Consider the following 18,644-nt stretch of genomic DNA (forward strand, 5'->3'; position numbering starts at 1 on the left):
TTTTATTAAAATCCAATCTTATAAAATCTTGATCGTAAAAATAGTCTTTTAAAAAAATCTTTAAAGTTACTACAATTCTAGATATTCTTTTAAAATCTATAAAAAAAAAAAATTTGTATCTCAAATAGTCTTTTAAAATCCTAATCCAATACACCTCTTGAAATAGTCTCAAAATCAATTATATTCCGACCATTTTATTTGTAGAGGAAAACAATGTTTACAGATTGCAAATTTGCAATGTGCAGAATTATTGGGTTAGTGTTATTTTTCGTGTTTGTTGCACGTAACTATTTATTCCTGTTTAAGTAAATGAAGTTTTTTAAGCTTTTGCATCATGGGAAAAATGAATGAAAGAGAAGTCATCAGTGGCTCGATGCGATTTGACTTTTATATTCTAATGCGATTTGGTAGAGAAAATAGTAATTTCGTTTAGAAGGGTGGTACAGATTGCATAAGCGTTGACTTTTGTATTCTAATGCGATTTGAATCTTTAATAATATGTTGACTTTTGTTGGCTTTCAGACTGTATATTATATTGGAGTTTAGGTGGCAAACTATTTGTTGAAACTTCTTAGCCTTAGGCCATGCCCCAGCAGCAGAATTTTATAGAAGAATTTAAGAAACTGATAAATTTGGTAAAGTATTAGGCAGATAAATCTACTCACTTCATGGGTCCTGATCCTAATTCCTAAGCCATAATGAATTATATTAATAATACTTCCTTGAGAGTCCTCGTGGAACCGCGCGTACATGTGATCAGACAAACACGAAACATACTCTAAAATTCTATTTCAAAATAAACTTGTCTTAAATTGAATACCCTTTTGTTTTCTACTTGGTGATCACCTCGTAGAAATCGATGAATATGAAAACGAATATAACCAATGGAAATAAACGATATGGCTAGATAACTCATAATTGTCATACACACGCTCTGTTGAATAATATTCGAACAAGACTTTCAAGGTGTTTTCATAGGAAATTAGGGAATACAAATGAAAACTCTCACTCACTCATTGACTCTCTCACTCTCATTGTATGTGCACGTTCTTCAGCAAAAAATGGCATTTACAATATGGAATACATGACCCAGTTTATGATAATATTCTCGCATACTATACCATACTTTTCAAATCTGGTAGGTTGTCATCCAAACTAGCATATACGTCAATAATCCTGCCCAAAGAGAAAAGTTACAAATAACAAGATTACACCTCAATTGTCAAATGATTTGCTAAAATGGAAAAGGAAAAAAGGAATCCAATTATCCTGATGCACAGCTAATTTGATTCATGACCAAGGGGAAGAGAATCGGAGACTCTTTTTTTTTTTGGAAATATTTTTTTTTTGAAATATTTCAATCGGTTCATTGCTTCACAACTAATCCGATTATGGGCAAGTCCAGGATTAAGGTTTTAAACCCCTCCCAAATGTGGTACTGAAGAGATTCGAACACATGCTCTCACTCCCACATGCTTAGCTCTCATGCGTCAACTGAACTACCACCATTTGGTAGAATAAGAGACTCTCTAGGAGCTTGTAAAATACTCACATCGTCTTCATAAGTTCAAAAGGAAAATATACCTTTGTTAAGGGAATAAATTGTTTTATATATTACATAAAATAAAATAAAAATTAGCATATGAGCACCAACTAATCAAATAAAAGGAAAATATATATAAATAAGTTCTAAGAACCAAGAAAATGGTCTCGGAGAAGTTCTCCCCATTATAAATGTAACAATATTCGAATTGAATTAGTCAGAATAATTAATTAATAGATATAAAAAAAAAAAATATATATATATATATATATATATATATATATATATATATATTTAGGGTGCACAAAACGAAGTCGTTTTGAGCAAAAATCAAGGTATTTTTGTAATTATAATTTATTTCAGGATTATAATAGTCTTTTTATTATAATTTTTTTATTTTTCAGCCTAAAACGACGTCGTTTTGGGATATAGATAATTTATCTACGTTCATTATAGAAATATTAAATCCATATATTTATATATAATTAGTTAGCAAGTCTAACTAAACAATGAAATAGCCATGTACCTGCAAACATTTTCACCGTCATAGGCCTTGCTCCTGTCGATAAACCAACTGTAAAATTCATAGAAAGAGTCGATCACTTGTATATTAACATTGATAGCCAAACATTAAAACCACAAAACCAATTTTTTTTTTATTTTGTGACACCAAAGAACTGATAAACCAACCCAAAAACCTTAATAAAGTGACTAACCTGAATCACAATTGGACGTTGAATTAAAGTTCCCACACATACACAATTGTCTAATCCCATCGTCACCATACCCACAAGTGCCACCAGTTGCCTCACATGCCCCACAAAACTCATCATTCCCTTGCACCGAATACCTCACACGGATCCCATATGACCATTGACCAGGCCCATCAACCCTCAGTGGTGCCACACTATAAGCACTACTATACCCTTCACACTCAAGCCTCGTGAGGTTAATCCCCTTAATAGCATCATACGGCACAGCACAACATTCAGGTGGGCCTGACCCAAAAAAGGACGAGCCCATCCGTTTGTGGCCCATCATATCCCAGGCCGGGCAGCCATAGTACTCCTCGCAGCCCATGCCAGAAACGTTTCGACACGGCAAATGCTTCCCGGGGAAACCTTGGAACAGCGGTGACCGAGGTGAGCAAGCAAGGAGCAAGAACACGTTATCCGACACAGGGTTCATGTAAGGCTCACGCCATGGCTCAACATTGAAGCCGTTACCTTTGGTTCCTAGTACAAGAGTGTCACATGTTGACATGTGAGGCTCATGAAGAGTTAGAGCCTGATAAGCATAGTCTATTTCTAGTACCTTGTAGGAACCAGAGGTTATGTGGAACATGAGAACATCGTTGATGCAATATAGGAGGTCACGGTATCCTGGGTGACCGCACCCGTATTGGAGTGAAAATGGGTAATCTATTGTTATGTTGCCACAATATGAACGGCATGAATTGGCTTGGCTGGTTCTCAAAGGGATCAAATATGCCGAGAGAATGAGATAGAGGGTGGGGAACAATGTGGGCATGGTTGAACAACTTAGTTTGAAAATGGATAACAGTGTGAGTGACTAGTGAGGCACTGCAAATGATACTTTGCTTTGTTGCTTGATGAGAATGAATGATTTTGGGTTTGCTTTATTCACATGTAGTGTTTTGTTGAGGAATCCTAGTTGAATTGTGTGTTGGTTTTCCTTTACTTTTTTGTTTGGGTGGAATTATTGATTTTTTTTATTTATTTAAATGGATGTTTTGATAGCTTTTGAAGTTCTGTTTGGCTTTGGTTTGCTTTTTTGGATTGGAGAGATGAATAAATAGATTGCTTTATAATTTTATATATATTTATTTATTTTTGGATATTATAGGTTCCTTTGACGCTTGGGTTGTGTCTAGAATTTATTGGGTACAGTTTTTACTTCGCATGGTGATAAAGGTATTTATTGTCGGGATCAGCAGAAAGGTAACTCGAGTCCCGCTCTCAAGTGAGCGGGTGGGGTACGGGGAGCCGCCTCTGCGGGGTCGGGGGGCAACGCCCCTGGACTCGTAAAGGTTAGGTACTGTTGTGGGCCTCTGATTTATTTTATTTTTTTCTGAGTAATTTCAGTTTAGACCCATGAATAGCTTTTCTAATCTATTTATATCTTGCTTGTAGACCGAGTGACTTGTAACGAGTGATGATAAGATAAATATAGTATAAACAAGCTGAACGTAGCTTAAATTGGATAAATCAAGTAAATTACTGTGTCAATTCTCTTTTTCTCTCTTCATTTGATATTTGTATATGATTGTTGATTTCCAACATAATTAAGACAAAAAATTAGGGGTGTTCATCAACCGATTCAAACCGCAAAAACCGAAAAACCGATAACCGAATAAACCGAAAACCGACAAAAAACCACAAATTTTAATTGGATTGGATCGATTTTTGGATGGATTGATGAAAACCGATCCAATCCAAACCGATCCAATATATTAATTTTCCTCTACTTACTTGGTCCTTTCCTCAATCATAGCCCAAAAATTTCTAAACCTAAGACTCATTAACTCATCAACTAATCCCAAGAAAAAATAGTCACGTCTCATCAACAAAATTTAATCCTTGTAGAGCTTCATATCTCATTGCAAAAAAAAAAATAACTATAGTATCGTCTACTGATATTTTGGTATTTCAATATTTTTTTTACAAAACCAATATATACAAAAGATGTTATTTGCACAATAATCATAAAACTAATTTTAGGATATTCAAAAAACCAAAAACCGATTCAATCCAAACCGAAAAAAATTGGATTGGATCGGATCGGATTTGAAAAAAAATTCAAACTGAATGAATGATTACATGATCAAACCGAAGGGATTGGATCGGATGAATTTTGCTTCTAAAACCGATCTAATCCAGACCACGAACACCCCTACTAAAAATAATACGATAAAAAATCAAATACATACTCTCAGTCTTACTTAGTAAGAGCTCGAATATATCAACTAACTATCAAAATTGAATATTAAGCTTCTTGACGGTGGAAATTGAAGTTGTTTAAATTGTAAAGACAGTTTTTTTTTTTTTTTTTTTTTTTGAGATATGGCAACAATCGTGAATGTTTAAGCTCATGAGTGTCAGATAGAACATTTTTCAGATTATGCGTGATTGACGATGATGCTGAGCAATGCACACTAAAGTAGTTGACTTTCAACTTCCGTATTCTCTTACGCTAAAACCAAAGCAAGCTCCCAGTTCCACTGATATATTTTCCCAATCCTCTGTTTTCTCTGCTTGCCTATCAATGATTGTACGATTCGCTCAATTTATGTTGGGCCCGTAGTCCTTCTTTCTTTTTTATCTGTGCTGGCCCACAATCCCTTTCGGCAATGTATAAACTCATTTAGCTATTTTTGGGACTTGAAAACTTAAGGCATGCTTGGTTACTGTTTTCAATTTTTGAAAAAAAACAAACAAAAATAAAGAAAGGTGCTGTAATTGTTTTCTTGCTTTGTGCTTTATTATCGATTCTAAAAATAATAAAACAAAAGCATCATCAAGGTTTTTTTAGTTGATAACAAGTTTAAATTAGGGAAATGTACATTCCCGTACAAGATCGGATAAAACCATTAACCTCGTTAAGAGTTTACCAAAGAGGAAAGAAAACCTTATAATCGAATAAGTCGTAATTAATCTAGGTGGAAGATTCCACCAGATATATCAACCATCATTGAAACATCAAGATATTTTTTAACTTTTATTTCCAAATTATATAAAAAAATTTCAACGGTAGAACTTTAAATAAGTGAATTCAATTAATAATTGTTTTATAACAAATGAAACATCATCCGATCATTCTTGTTTGTGAGTTGGAGATCATCACATGCCCACCATTTCTAGTACGCTAACGAGCACATAACTTCTTCCAAACATTTTGTTTTGTTTATTCTAAAAAGTGTTTTAATTTTTTTTTTCCAAACAAGTTTCTTTGATTTTCATTAATCTAAAACCATTGGTTACACTTGTTATATGTATCTAGTATTCCAATTCTTCAAAAAGTTTGAATTTCAAATAGCTAATACGTTTGCATTTTTTATGAATATATTATGGGGTAGGATATTGTAACAATCAATTAGGGTTACTACCAATGTTACTACTAATTAATTTTACCGTTAGATCAATTATGTTGATCCAACGGTTATATTTATTTTCATCTTTGTATGATTATGATTTTTGTGTATGATTATATTTATATTCAAATATGGTGAATCATAACCATACAAAGATGGAAATAAATATAACCGTTGGATTAACATAATTAATCTAACGATGAAATTGATTGATAGTAACATTGGTAGTAACCTTAATTACTTAATGAGTTTTATAAGAGTTATGTTGTAAGAAAAGTGATTGTGTTATGTTATAGAGATTCGTTTTGCGTGCCGAAGTTTTTTTTTTTTGCTGCGGGCCCCACAAAATATTCTGTGTGTAGGAAACTTTTTGTGGTCATGTTAAATGATAAATGATAAACCCTTACTTAATTGATTGTTATAATATTCTACCCCATATATTATACATTAATTTTGAAATATTTTGGTGGAGTATAAAATATTTTTTAAATACAAGAAAAATTAAAAAAATCAAATATTTTGTTAACCAAAAACAAAAAGGAAAATAAAAATAAAAACAACCGGAAAAAAAAAAGTGCATCGCAAGTCTCAGTCTCGAGAGTCTCACATTCACAGCGTAAAAGATTCGACGGAGGTGCAATCTTACGAGTCCACCGCCATCTACACCGAATCAGTTTAGTTGGATATTCGATTTCCCAATTTCCTTTCGTGTTTCGTGGATTTTGCTGAGCCTCCAACCATGCAAGTCCCCGATAACTCTGAATCCACCGTTCCAAAGGTACAAAATTCCTCATATATTGCTTCATTTCGTGTTTTTTTTTTTTTTTTTGGGTCGTTTTCTTTTTAACTTAACAAGTTAGTTTCATTATTTGGTCTATGGATAGCAATACGCAAAGGATTTGAATTGTGAACCCTAGAATTTTTTTGTTTATCTGATTGTAGTGCTACTTATTAATTCGATAACTGCAATGACACTATTCATTTAGCGCTTTATTGGTGGTTGACAATAACAGAAATAACTTTTACTTTGATGCACCTGTATAAAATGATGACCAAGTTTGTATTCTTATTGCAAAATCAATAAATTATCGACAATAGCAGAAATGGTTTTTACTTTGATAGCATGCCAGTGTCTGTTATTACAAAAAAAATAAATAAATAAATAAAATATGTCTAATCTGGACCTTGTATGTTGAACCTGTTAATTTTTTGCTTTTCCATTTTCTAGGTCTCACCTTAGATGTATTGTTCTGCATTTAAGTTTCTCTTTTCTTAAAAAGATAATATTAAAATTGCTCGTGTTTCTGTTAAGATTTATGAATATGGATTGATGCGAAAGAAATATACATATATTTGAGCAGGTTTGAGTCATGAGTTTCATGACCAGGTTCAAAATGTACAAGTAACTTCTGGGGGTTTGATACAGATGCTTCTCTTGCTGTTTGGAAAATATAAGTTATTCAATGATGGTTATTTAACTATATCTACTTACTGAGTCTAAAGTAACACCCCCCCCCCCCCCCAAAAAAAAAAAAATGAAACCCTGAGTTGTGAGGGTAGAGGTGAAAAGATCCTTGTACACAGCTTTACAGCCTTAACCCCTGCATTTTAACCAAAGGTTGTTTCCTCAATTTGAACATGTGCCATCACCTTTTGGTTACAAAAAAAAGAAAGCAACTTTATCACTGCTCTAGGTTTGTCTTTCCTTTCAAATCTGTTGTCGTTTTCTTTCAATTTCTGAAAACGTTGCTATCAATTGTGTGCTGGACTTCACCATGCTGAATTTATTTAATTTCATTGCTATTCTCATACTTTCCTTAATCAGGGTTCTCCAAAACTAGCTGGAATGGTTAACGGGGGCACGGCAACTGTTATTGGAGTATTTGCAGGCATGTTATATGGCGGTAGCAAGGAGGCAGCTGCTTCTGTTGTAAGTTTATGATTAAAAAGCTGCTTTAGAACAATGTGTTTCATATAGCAATCTCAAGTGTAGTATTTTCAACACTGCAAAGGTCATTAAAAATTAAAACAAGAGTACAAGCTGAGATTATTTTCTTTAAAGGATAGAACTAAATACTCTGTAATTCTGTGTGTGAGTTTGAGTTTGGGTTTGGTTAGCTTACCGTTAGATGTGGCTGTGATGAGTAAGTTCAATGCTTCCCGAGAATTGATATTCGTTGAGAAAATACTTGGGTCTTGGATAGAAGAAGGATGTACATTAAAGCGGAAGACTAGTAACCTCCCCATTACAAAATGAGTACGAAACTGTTAAAAGGTTAATTGTACTCATACCTAATATTTTATATTGCGTATCCTATGACAGAAACAAAGATAAATTACTGAGACTTTTTGCTTAATCATTATTCTGTGTTGAGAATTTTCCAGAACTAGTAACATATAAAGGTAGGTGCAAACCCACTACGTGAACACCATAAGGATGTCAAAAAGACTACCCAATCCCATCAACAGACATAAATTTCTGCTTAATCCTTGTGTAGCTTTTTAAGAGCCTAAACTAAATAAGACATGAATTGTTCTCATTTGGTTAGTTGGAAATACAGTAGATCATAAACTTTTTTTTATATATATCTGATTATCTGGTTATTGATTTTTTCGTGTTCATTTTTTGCTCCCCCTCCCTTGTTTGAAACAACACTTTTTTTTAGAAAAGGATAACTAAAGCAGTTATTTATTTATTTTAATTTCTTCTTTTATCATATGTTCAAGATCTTCTAATTATTCATGTCATCTAGTTTGTTTTTTCTGCTACTTGTGTGGACTACACATTTTACTTGTTTTCTATATGCTGTATTGAACAAATACTAATTACCTCACCCTCTCTAATGGAAGGGCATTTTTTGATAGAAATTTCCACTCCTTCCCCCATCCGCCGGTGCTATTGAGTTTGTTAGTGCTACCAAATTAACTTTACACCTGAATGCAATAAAAAACTGTCTAACCCCTCACAAATATCTGTTTAAATTGAAAAATAACTCTCATGCAAACATGTTGCTAGGGTTTATCTTTTCTTTTGCTGATTATACATTCTGTTCTTGCCAACTATGTTAATATAAACATTGCTTGTCTATATTATCTCAATACTGTGACAGTCATAAGGAATTTCTCATGTTTTGCTAGAGCAAGGATGCAGAAGTAATGTTGAAACTTGGTAGCACAGAAGACAAACGTGAGCAATATCGATTGATGAGAGATGCAATGGAGAAACGATTCCTTAGAGTTACGCGAGGCTCAATAGTTGGAGGGGTACGCCTTGGAATTTTCACTGCTGCATTTTATGGTATTCAAAATCTACTTGCAGAGAAGCGAGGTGTGCATGATGTTTTTAATGTTGTTGGAGCTGGATCAGCCACTGCTTCAGCCTTTGGTTTAATCAGTAAGAAATCATACACTGACAGTAGACTCTTTAATATTACCTGGGCTGGATGACTGAAACACTTAACTGCTCTAGTTTGATATTACAATAAGATACTTTTTTTATCTTATGAAAGGCTTCTTTAGGTTGAAAATCTTGATATAAGGTAGAAAATGGTTACATGTCACAGTTATTGTGTTGATAAATTTGATATATTGTTTCCCTTTTTTATGTTAGTGCCAGGATCACTCCATTGGCGAGCAAGGAATATGGCCCTAGGGTCAGTGCTGGGAGCAGCATTTTGCTTTCCTCTTGGTAATATTTTTATTATTTCTTGATTAGTTATCTTTGCTAATCACTAACAGGAGAAAATCCTGTTATGAGAAAAATAGTCAGTTTTATTGCCACTATTACTTTTGTAGGGACCCTTTAATTTTTTAAAAAGTCAGCTTGTGATTATCTCTCTAGTAACCAGATTCTCTCTCCTGTTTGTGAGTACAAGGAGAGGATCCAAATTTTTAATAATTTAGCTTGCTGGGCATTATGGATATGTGGCTATCTGTTGAAGTTTTTTTCATTAATTGTTTGGCAGGTTGGATCCATTTGAAGCTGGTAGAAATAGCTAATAAAGAGAATCCAGCTGCATATCATCAGAGAGAAGTAAAGAGTGGCGTTAGTGCTGCAATCGAGAGGCTTGAAGGAAATTTAAGTAAATGAAAGCTACTGGTAGTTGTGATGTCCCCCACCCCCAGCACGCCTTGTCATTTTTATTTTCTCTGAGAAGTGGGGTAATCTTGCGATGGAGAATGGGGCAAGAACTTCAAATGGCATTCCTGCCCTCTTCATTGGAAAAAAGTGCTAATTCAATAATTTAGTTGACCTAGTTGTGTTACTGAAGGTTTTTCATGTGAGGGCCATTTGTTATTCAGCTATCATGCTTTCAGTCTTGGTCTGAAAAGTAGTATACATATTTTTAGAGCGCTTCTGTTTTTGGATTTCATTAATTATAGTGGCTCACACCCAAAAATTGAAAAAAATAAAAATGTCTTCTAGTGGAGGCAGTATGATATACCTTGTGGTCCAGACAGTGTCTAAGAATCTAGGCATTCTGAGAAAGCTGTAATACAATCAATGGACGAGCAGATTGGGCGATCCACTTTACAGGTATGAAATGCAGAACTTTGCAGTGATAAGATGTTTGCTGTTGGTTAGAAGGCTGCCTAGGAGAAAACTGCATGCCATCAGATCCGTGCTGGGCCCTCTTGCTTTGTATTGTATTTCCTCTGCATTTTTTGTCATCTGGGAATTTTATTCCGTTTTTAAAATGTAATCATCTGCACCTGAATTCAAATGCCTTTTTACTGATGAAGTTCCTGTACTAATTAGGCGCGGCAAAGTTAACTGATGCTTGGTTTTTTTTTTAGTTGATAATTTTTATTATTAATTACATAAATTTCAAGATTTTTTAATACTTGATGTTTCCTGATTCCATATTCTTTCATGTAAACTATTCTGTAGTTTCATTTGAATCTACATTCAATAATTGGAAGGCAAGTTTATTTATTTTTTTATCCTTTTCTGTAATTCTTTGTACCATAACATTGTTGAGGCCTTGATTTGTGCTTAACACTAATTAAGGACTTTTAAGAAATACTTGGTTAATCTACGTGAACAAATGATTTAAACTTGATAGTGTGCTATATACATTAATTTTGTTTAATTGAATACTGATAGTTCAACCATTAATATTTTTTAATTATTATTATTACTACTACCCTAAAAAGGGGTTGGTTATATTTATTACTGAATTTTTTTATTACTCTTACTACTAAATTAATTATAGTTGATTTTTGTCAATTTGATGATTATAACTTTTAATAATTAATAATTAATAAGTGTGATTTAAAAAATTATAATTGTCATATTAACAAAAATAAATGGTGGTTAGTTTAGTAATAAGAATAATAAAAATATTCAAGAATAAGATAACCGATCCTTTTTTTTATCCATACTGGTTTAATCGGTTCAAGTCAAACCTATATTGAAGGCTTTTTTCTAATATATTTTTTTATTCTCATAATTCAAACTCAGTCTTGATTAAAGTTGTTCCTTGAATCTTGTACCCAAAAAAAAAAAAAAAACGAGAGTCAGTCGTTGTTGGTTACTAGTAATTCTTGAAGTGTTAGGTAGGTTGAACATGCGAGGTTTTTTATTATTTTAATTGTTTTTTATGTTACGGCATAGAGTTTCACTCGTTTTTATTTCAATTTAGAGATTCCTAGTTATTTTATTTTGAGACTTAGATTTATCCATTTAAGACTTGTTCATTTGAAATGTGTTGATTCAAATCGAAGGGAAACATTTTTTCTCCAGCGCAACTCAATCCGCTACTAAATAAGGAGGTCAAGTTTATTTTTATTATTTAAAAAAAAAAAAAGAGGACACTATAAAACACACCCAAATTAACCCATGCCCAGCCCTACACGACAGTGCCTTGCAAATTCAAGGGAATCAAGATTTGCCAATTTCAAAAAACTTTACAAGCGAAAGCATCAATAGCAAAATTTTCCAACAATTTTCTTATTCCTCATTGGTTTCAATGTTTAAAGATGCAACTATCTGTCATCAGCAATGTTAAGGCCAATACAACATATCAGCTTGAATAAAATTAAAGAATACAAAATTGCACATAATACATACCACGCTATAAACTTGTAAAAATGAGTAGCAGTAAAAGCAAATAAACAGTGAATTTCCTACCAGTATCTTGACATTAACCAAGAATTCAAGGAACAAGTAAAACAGCCAACTATGAAAGCATTCAAGTTACTCTCATCTGCTTCAGCTCCGGGTACGGATAGCATCGCTTTTTTATCATGGTTGACTCCAAATAATCCTCCGTTTCTATTTTACTTCTTTTTGACACCGGGGGGCCCCTTGAACTTAATGTTGTTAGTTGTGCAGCTTCTGTAAATAAATCTTACGAAATATTACATTGTTCTTAGCCTGCAAAGAACCAGGGAGATTCAAGGTGAGAAGCAACCATGTATATTTTGGAAAAATTCCTTAGACTACATCTGGCTAGACTCATTCCACGGTTGGCAGCCAGCGCTTCTCAATGTGGAGACATCATATCTATGATGCAAGTTATACCCAGACAATTGTAGAGTCTATAGGTACAACCGGTTTCACTAAATATTTTTTTTCATTCATGGTCAATCTCCAAGTAATTGAGACTGCAATCAACATCTGGTTGAATCTACCTATTCCAAGGGGTACCTAAAATCTCCACTCATAGAGAAGCATCTTCTACAGGATTTGGTGGGTGGGAACTATGAAGGAGAAATCAAAATGACCACTCAGAGAGAAGCATCTTCTACCAAAACTTTATAAAGCTGGGTTAGAGGAAAAAAGTAAAGGTCTAATATGGCCAACCCCTCTCACAATGCCAGGAAAAACTAGCAAACATGACCTTCCCCCGTGTTTTAAAATGCAACACAAAGTTCAGTAACACAGCAGGATAACTGCATTTCAGAAATTCAGAATAGAACAGCCATTGCAGTAGTTGTGGTTTTATTTTCTTGACACAATGCGGTTACTGAAAAGAAATTAACTAATGTGGCACATTAAAAAATAGAAGTGAGGTTAATGTAAAGTGTCTTATATCTAATAAGAAAGCATGTATAAAGAAATTACCATTAACTTGGCTAGGCAATGCACTCTCTCGCGCCTTCTTTCCTGTCCTTTTTACAGCCTCAGCTGTAACCATTGAAGTTTGTCAATTAATAATGAAAAGGAAATAAATAGATTGTGTCTGGTATAAAAAAAAATGCTGGGTGGCTTTCCTCCTAGAACTATAATATGCATATGGTATGAACTTCACATAAAGACATGTATGAAAGCCTTCTGCATGTCGTCTTGGGCCAGTCACCAGGCAAATAACCTCCCCGAAATAACCAATCATACCTTTAAATTTTCTTTTCTTATTAGCTCTCCTCCTTTTCCTCTCCTCCTTAGTAAGCTCTGCTTCTTCCTTAATATCACCCTTGCCATCAAAGACCTCCTCAGGAGCCAGCATAGCTGCATCTGAAACAGCCACAGGTGCAATCTACACATGGAAGGTATAATAGATTGTGAGTTACTAATGACTGGAAGAAGCAGAAATAAAATTTTGAGAAGATAATAGCTCATTACTTCTTCCATTGCAAGAGCAGGCACATTAGTTTGAATAGTCATGTCCTCTATAACCTGTCCAGTTCAATTCGGAGCAAATAAGAAGACACAAAAAATTTCAATGTCATGCAGTTGTTGATCAAGAGAAAACAAGAACGTTGATGTCATACAGGTTTTGGAGCAAAGTTAAAATGAGAAAGGGCATCCAGCTTCAGAGAGAGTCTCTTAAACAGCATGCTTGCCTGACCACAAGTAAAAGGCACAAAATTCAGTGTATAATGAAAAGTGTAAAACAATGGCTACATAGCCTGATTGAGAGCCACTGAGCCAGTCTTGTATCAAACATGAGGAACATAACAAATGAAAAGAGATTACATAGTAACAGAAGTAGAAACAGAGTAAAGCAATCAAGAGTTGCACCTCATTCTTCAGTTCATCTTTGAATGACAATGGAGCAGATGCAGGGTCTTTCTTCTGAACATATTCTTGCTGTCCACAATTAAATATTTTTTTGAGACAAATCACAAGTAAAGGACAAAATGTATGACAACACCTGGAGACTTAGTAAAGGTGAAGAAAGAAAATGGAGGTTGAAATAGTCAAGAAATACGGACCTCATAAATTTCTGCAAGACCTTGCTTACTTTTATTGTCATTCTGTATTCATCAGGGAAATGATTTGTACAAGTTAGTTACATACAAATATAACTAGACAAGACATTGAACCTCAAAATCTATTTATTTCAGTAAAACAAGGCTTACCAGCTCTTTAACCTCCCTAGGCGCTTTAGATGGCAATTTAGGAGCCCTTTGAATATCATTAAAATACCCCTATAATAATAAAAATAAATGTAAATTAGAAACAACATATGATGTGTGAACGAGTCTCATGGATTACTCAGTAGAAAGTTAGTAACTCAATAATCAGCTTAATAAACCCAACGTTTTAGAGAAATTGTACATGTCATCCATATATCAGCTTCCACCCTCGTGCAAATAGCATGGTGCATTATAGCAGAAGTTCAAACCAATGAAACCATGTCAGTTCAGCATATTAATTTACCTCAGTAATCCTTTTCTGGATCATATCCTCAATTGAAGCTGTAACCTCCTCAGTGATTACAGGAGCAGGTCTCACATTGTGCTCAAAGTCCAGATCAACTTCCAATGCACTATTCTTGGGTCTCTTTGCAGCAGTTACCTGTTATAAAATTGACAATCAATAATCTAATGACAGATTGGCAAAAAGAACCTACAAATGCAAATGCAACCAACAAAAAAGTCGGGTAAAAATATAAGGGACTATTGCATTACCTCACCCTGCATAGTCCAAGTTTTTGGCTCTATGTTAGCTTTCTCCATCTGCTCTATCTTTGAATGAATTTTTTCCAGTTGCTTTTCATGGGCAGAAGCAGTACCTTTTTTCTACATACATGAACCAAAAAAAAAAAGAATATGAAAGTTTATTTTTTAAAATAAATCTTCTTCATGGTCTTGTGTGTATAAACAAATAATGTAATACCTGTTCGTCAAATTCCATGTCATCTTCATCACCAGAATCTTCAGATTCCTGAGCTTTTCTTTTCAAGCCCTTTTCCTTTTTACCTCCAAAGAAGTCTTTATACCTGAAAGCAACAGATGGAAAAAATGAACCCAGCATACAAATATAAAGAAAAACATCTAAAGCAGTAAGAAAATTCAAGCAGTTAAATACTGTAAAGCTTTAAGAAAGCAGAAAGATCACCCCTCAAAATACATAACTCAAGAAGAAACAAAAGAGTGAATCCAAAACTAAAAGGAAAAATCTATATATAATAGCCTGCAGCAATTACTATTGACAAAAGAACCAATATGCTCTTTTGCTTATAGAAAGCTTAAGGGGGTGTTTAGTAAAGGGATTTTTTTGAGATTCCCGAAAAAGTGATATTGAGAATCCTATTTACCCACATTTGGTATAAGGTTTGTAAAAATTACCCCGGGAATCTGATTTTGCCGGGATTTTGATTTGTGTACAAATTGTCTTCCAAAATGCCATCCAAAAATACCACCAAAAGGGTGGTATTCTTGAAATCCTGGGTGTTGGAAAAATTTGATATTATTTTTGGGGCAAAAATGCCCCTCTGTTGGCACACAATTCCTGAAAGAGGAAACCATGGCAAAAGTCTCCAGGCTGACACTCATCCACCCGATAAATTGGGAGATGAAGGAAGGAGTTCGAGGAAGGAGAAGAAGCCAAAATCTGGGGCCTTTGAGTCACTAGGTCAGAGTCCGAATGTGTTTAAGGGAATCAAGCGCAAAGGGTACAAAGTGCCCCCTCCAATTCAGAGGAAGACCATGCCCTTCATCCTTTCTGGCTCTGACATTGTTGCCATGGCTCGTACCGGCTCTGGAAAAACGGCTGTGTTTCTTGTCCCAATGCTACACCGCCTCAACCAGCATCTTCCTCAGGGGGAGTTAGAGCCCTCATTTTTTTATTTTTTTATTTTTAAGGGAACCAACCTTGCTTTGATTTTTATTATTATTTTCAGACCTTCGTGTTAGTTTGTTAGTTGGCGAAGATAGTATGGAAAGTCAATTTGAGGAGTTAGCTACTTAGCTCAGAGTTGTGACATTATAATTCCAACTTGGATTGCTTTAGATCGGAGGAAACCAATTAGAACAATAGTGGGGTTAGAGTCAATGTGTTGAAGAAAAGAACGAAGGTGGGGTTATTTTTGTAAAATCACCCCACATTCCCAGTAATTTTAACAATCAACTAAACATAGAATCAGTAAATTTGAGCCAATATTCCCGATTTACCGATAATATTTTGGCCTACCAAACAGCTTTTTGGTCACATTCCCGGGAGATTCACTTTCTCAACATATTCCTGGTAATCGTGATTCACGGACATAAAAAATTTCTCCTCTACCAAACACCACATAAAAGTAAATGGAAAACAGTTAGCTTATTTGTTTTCCTTAAGTTTCCTCAAGCTGCAATTGAGACTAATTACAACAATAACAAAAAAAATTCCCCCAAGGTGGGGTCAGCTACATGGATCAAACAACACTATTGAGTTCTGTCAAAAGCCAGGTCTTCAGAGAGGCCATCTAGATCCAAGTCATTTTAAATGGTTTCACTCCAGTTTTTCTTAGTCTTTCTCTCCCTCAAACTATTAGACTGTCCTCCATCTGATCAATTATTCATAATGGGACTTCTATTGGTCCTCTTCTTATCATCATCTTAGGCATGATTAAATTAGCTTTTCCTCATAAGTTGCCACTCCCACTTTCTTTCTAATACATTCACCCCTCATCTAATTTATTCTTATATGTCCACTCATTACATTCTCATCTCTGCAACAGCAACTGGGGATGAACCTACACTGTAGATCATAGGGGCATAAGCCCCCTCAGTCCCACACATTATTTTTTTAATGTTAGTTATAATTTTATTATTCTTATATATCCCATAATTTATTCTTATAATTATGATAGAGGTCAAATTCTTTTGATGTTATACTTATAATAACATATGATTTACTGATAATAAAAATAATTTACATTACTAAGAATCAAAACTAAACTAATTACCCTATAATATTGCATTTTTTAATGTAAATATAAATAGGGTAAACTACACTCCACTGTCCTCCCCACTTTTTTGAAAAATACACACCTCCCTGTAGAGAGATGAAATGCGCTGCACTTTAGTCCATTTTAATTTAAATGAACCTCATAACGATGGTGAGCAAATATAAACAAGACTCCCAGGGGGCATTTTTCCTCTCTCTACATCCCTCAGTGTCATTGCAAGCTAATTTTGAACATTCTACTATCAAATGAAGATGAAATAAAGTTATGAACAGTCCTACTATCAGCTTTGGGAATTTACACAAAATCTTCATTTCATCATCTGAAATCCCAAAAGTCGATAGTAGGGATTTAGAACTAGTCACCGATGACACTAAGTGTCACAGAGAGAAAATAAAAATGCTCCTAACAGGCAGTTGTTCATGTTAAAATGTAGCACATATTAATCTATCAGGGGTAGCGAATGTAACCCTTAAAAATAGAGAAGAAGGAAGTGTAATTTCAGTATCTCTCAGGTGAGGAGATTGTAATTTACTATACACATTACAAATATTTACTAAAGTGAAACAATTAAAGCTTTTATTTGTGCATTTCTTTGACACATAAGTTAATTATAGAATTAGTGGTAATAACTTAGGTTGCAACTTGCAAGCTTAAAATGGATGAAGATTCAAATCTTTTTTATTCTTTTTGGGTTCTCTTGTGAGAGGACAAGAATAAACACCTTGTATTTTCCATGTCCCCTGCTTCTTCATCTACATAATCTTCCTTGCCAATCCCAAAATCACCAGCCTAGATAAATATAATTAGAATGAGTCAGAAACAAATTAATCAATAAGTAACATAAACAAATGAACAAAATAACAACTTAACATGCACCGAAACTTATCAATACTGAATTTGCAGACAGAATTAAAAGGAAAAAGAAAAACTCATAAAGGCAACAAAAATAAAGATTAATGAATCAACTAAAACACAGTGCCCTATCAAAACCAAACTAAGCAAAGAGCACTCTCACCTCATCACTTTCCTCATCATCTTCAGTGTCTTGGTCGTCGTCACTTCCCTCCTCACTTTCTCTGTCTACCTCACCATTCTCCAAATTCTCTTCCTCCTTCTGTAAGTACTTTGCCAATTCATCTATTTTCAAGAATTTATCTTCAATACCACCACCACCATCACCATTCTCCTCCTCGCTCTCGTCGTCTTCATCCTCCATTCCTTCTTCTTCTTCTTCTTCCTCTTCCTCCTCCTCCTCCTTTTCTACCCTTTCTTCGTCAAAACCGTCGCTTTCTTCATCCAATTCCTCGTCAAAACCGTCGCTTTCTTCGTCCCACTCGTCACGATTACTTGCCTCTGCCTTGTTCCCACCTTCGGAAGAAACCCTCAGCTGGGAAATCTCTTCGGGATTGTTCGCCAGCTGCTTCACCCCGCGGCGAAGAGTGGACAACAGAGGCTGCGATTGGAGGTCAATTTGCTGCCATATCTGCTCGGCGTCGAAGCCGTCAACGAGGAGATGGTCCAATGGCGATTTTTGGGAGAAGGGTCTGAGGGAGGAGAACAGGTACTGCGATGCAGCACGAGCAGTTTCAGACAGCGCCTGGTTTGGTTCGAGCCATGACGGTGGATCTGTGGCATTCAGGCACCGCAGGGCTTTGACGCCGTCGACGCTTGCGTTCGCCATTGCTGGTTGCTCAGTCTCTCTGTGAACTCTTCCAGCGATGAATGGGTTTAGGGTTTTAGTCCAGCTGGAATTTGCCAGCGACTAAACTGTGCGTTTAGACGTGCACCTCTCTTAAATAACTATACAATTAAGTAAAATTTAAGATGATGATCAAGGGAATAGCGACCCATTTGCCACATTTTAAAA

The 18,644-nt window shown here is 34.8% G+C and overlaps 3 protein-coding genes across 4 annotated transcripts; 1 reads left to right on the forward strand and 2 right to left on the reverse strand.

The window, feature by feature from the left end:
• Positions 1-1,115: 1,115 nt before the first annotated feature.
• On the reverse strand, positions 1,116-3,073 carry LOC133309956 (uncharacterized). Its single transcript, XM_061510821.1, has 3 exons — positions 2,260-3,073; positions 2,070-2,145; positions 1,116-1,176 (listed from the first exon to the last, which is right to left on the reverse strand). The coding sequence occupies exons 1-3, from the start codon at positions 3,071-3,073 to the stop codon at positions 1,116-1,118; spliced, it is 951 nt and encodes a 316-aa protein (XP_061366805.1).
• A 3,174-nt stretch (positions 3,074-6,247) lies between these two features.
• Positions 6,248-10,510, forward strand: LOC133309968 (uncharacterized). 2 transcript variants are annotated; one of them, XM_061510839.1, is made up of 5 exons: positions 6,248-6,432; positions 7,480-7,584; positions 8,793-9,048; positions 9,265-9,342; positions 9,620-10,510. In XM_061510839.1, exons 1-5 carry the CDS (start codon positions 6,394-6,396, stop codon positions 9,742-9,744), a joined length of 603 nt encoding a protein of 200 aa, XP_061366823.1. In that variant the 5' UTR covers positions 6,248-6,393; the 3' UTR covers positions 9,745-10,510. The 2 variants fall into 2 exon arrangements, with proteins under 2 accessions (XP_061366823.1, XP_061366824.1); XM_061510840.1 differs by lacking the exon at positions 6,248-6,432 and adding an exon at positions 6,769-7,348.
• Positions 10,511-11,654: 1,144 nt separating this feature from the next.
• Positions 11,655-18,484, reverse strand: LOC133309967 (M phase phosphoprotein 10). Its single transcript, XM_061510838.1, has 13 exons — positions 17,793-18,484; positions 17,499-17,566; positions 14,722-14,824; positions 14,514-14,624; positions 14,263-14,400; positions 13,962-14,030; positions 13,815-13,856; positions 13,621-13,689; positions 13,371-13,442; positions 13,222-13,275; positions 12,994-13,135; positions 12,724-12,786; positions 11,655-12,033 (listed from the first exon to the last, which is right to left on the reverse strand). The coding sequence occupies exons 1-13, from the start codon at positions 18,456-18,458 to the stop codon at positions 12,029-12,031; spliced, it is 1,602 nt and encodes a 533-aa protein (XP_061366822.1). The 5' UTR covers positions 18,459-18,484; the 3' UTR covers positions 11,655-12,028.
• Positions 18,485-18,644: the final 160 nt, after the last annotated feature.

Source organism: Gastrolobium bilobum, unplaced genomic scaffold, assembly GCF_033153095.1.
Source record: "Gastrolobium bilobum isolate Gb01-03AN ecotype WA unplaced genomic scaffold, APGP_CSIRO_Gbil_v1 utg12850, whole genome shotgun sequence".
Classification (NCBI taxonomy): domain Eukaryota; kingdom Viridiplantae; phylum Streptophyta; class Magnoliopsida; order Fabales; family Fabaceae; genus Gastrolobium; species Gastrolobium bilobum.

Bases quoted from the DNA above. Each gene is read 5' to 3' on its own strand.
- LOC133309956 (XM_061510821.1), bottom strand. From the start codon at position 3,073: ATGCCCACATTGTTCCCCACCCTCTATCTCATTCTCTCGGCATATTTG. The intron at 2,146-2,259 runs GTTAGTCACTTT...TTAATATACAAG, and splicing joins AACGTCCAATTGTGATTCAG to TGATCGACTCTTTCTATGAA. The intron at 1,177-2,069 runs GTACATGGCTAT...CTCTTTGGGCAG, and splicing joins GACGGTGAAAATGTTTGCAG to GATTATTGACGTATATGCTA.
- LOC133309968 (XM_061510839.1), top strand. From the start codon at position 6,394: ATGCAAGTCCCCGATAACTCTGAATCCACCGTTCCAAAG. The intron at 6,433-7,479 runs GTACAAAATTCC...TTCCTTAATCAG, and splicing joins CTGAATCCACCGTTCCAAAG to GGTTCTCCAAAACTAGCTGG. The intron at 9,049-9,264 runs GTAAGAAATCAT...TTTTTATGTTAG, and splicing joins TTCAGCCTTTGGTTTAATCA to TGCCAGGATCACTCCATTGG.
- LOC133309967 (XM_061510838.1), bottom strand. From the start codon at position 18,458: ATGGCGAACGCAAGCGTCGACGGCGTCAAAGCCCTGCGGTGCCTGAAT. The intron at 13,276-13,370 runs GTATGACATCAA...TGAACTGGACAG, and splicing joins TTAACTTTGCTCCAAAACCT to GTTATAGAGGACATGACTAT. The intron at 12,787-12,993 runs GTATGATTGGTT...CAATGGTTACAG, and splicing joins TAAGAAAAGAAAATTTAAAG to CTGAGGCTGTAAAAAGGACA.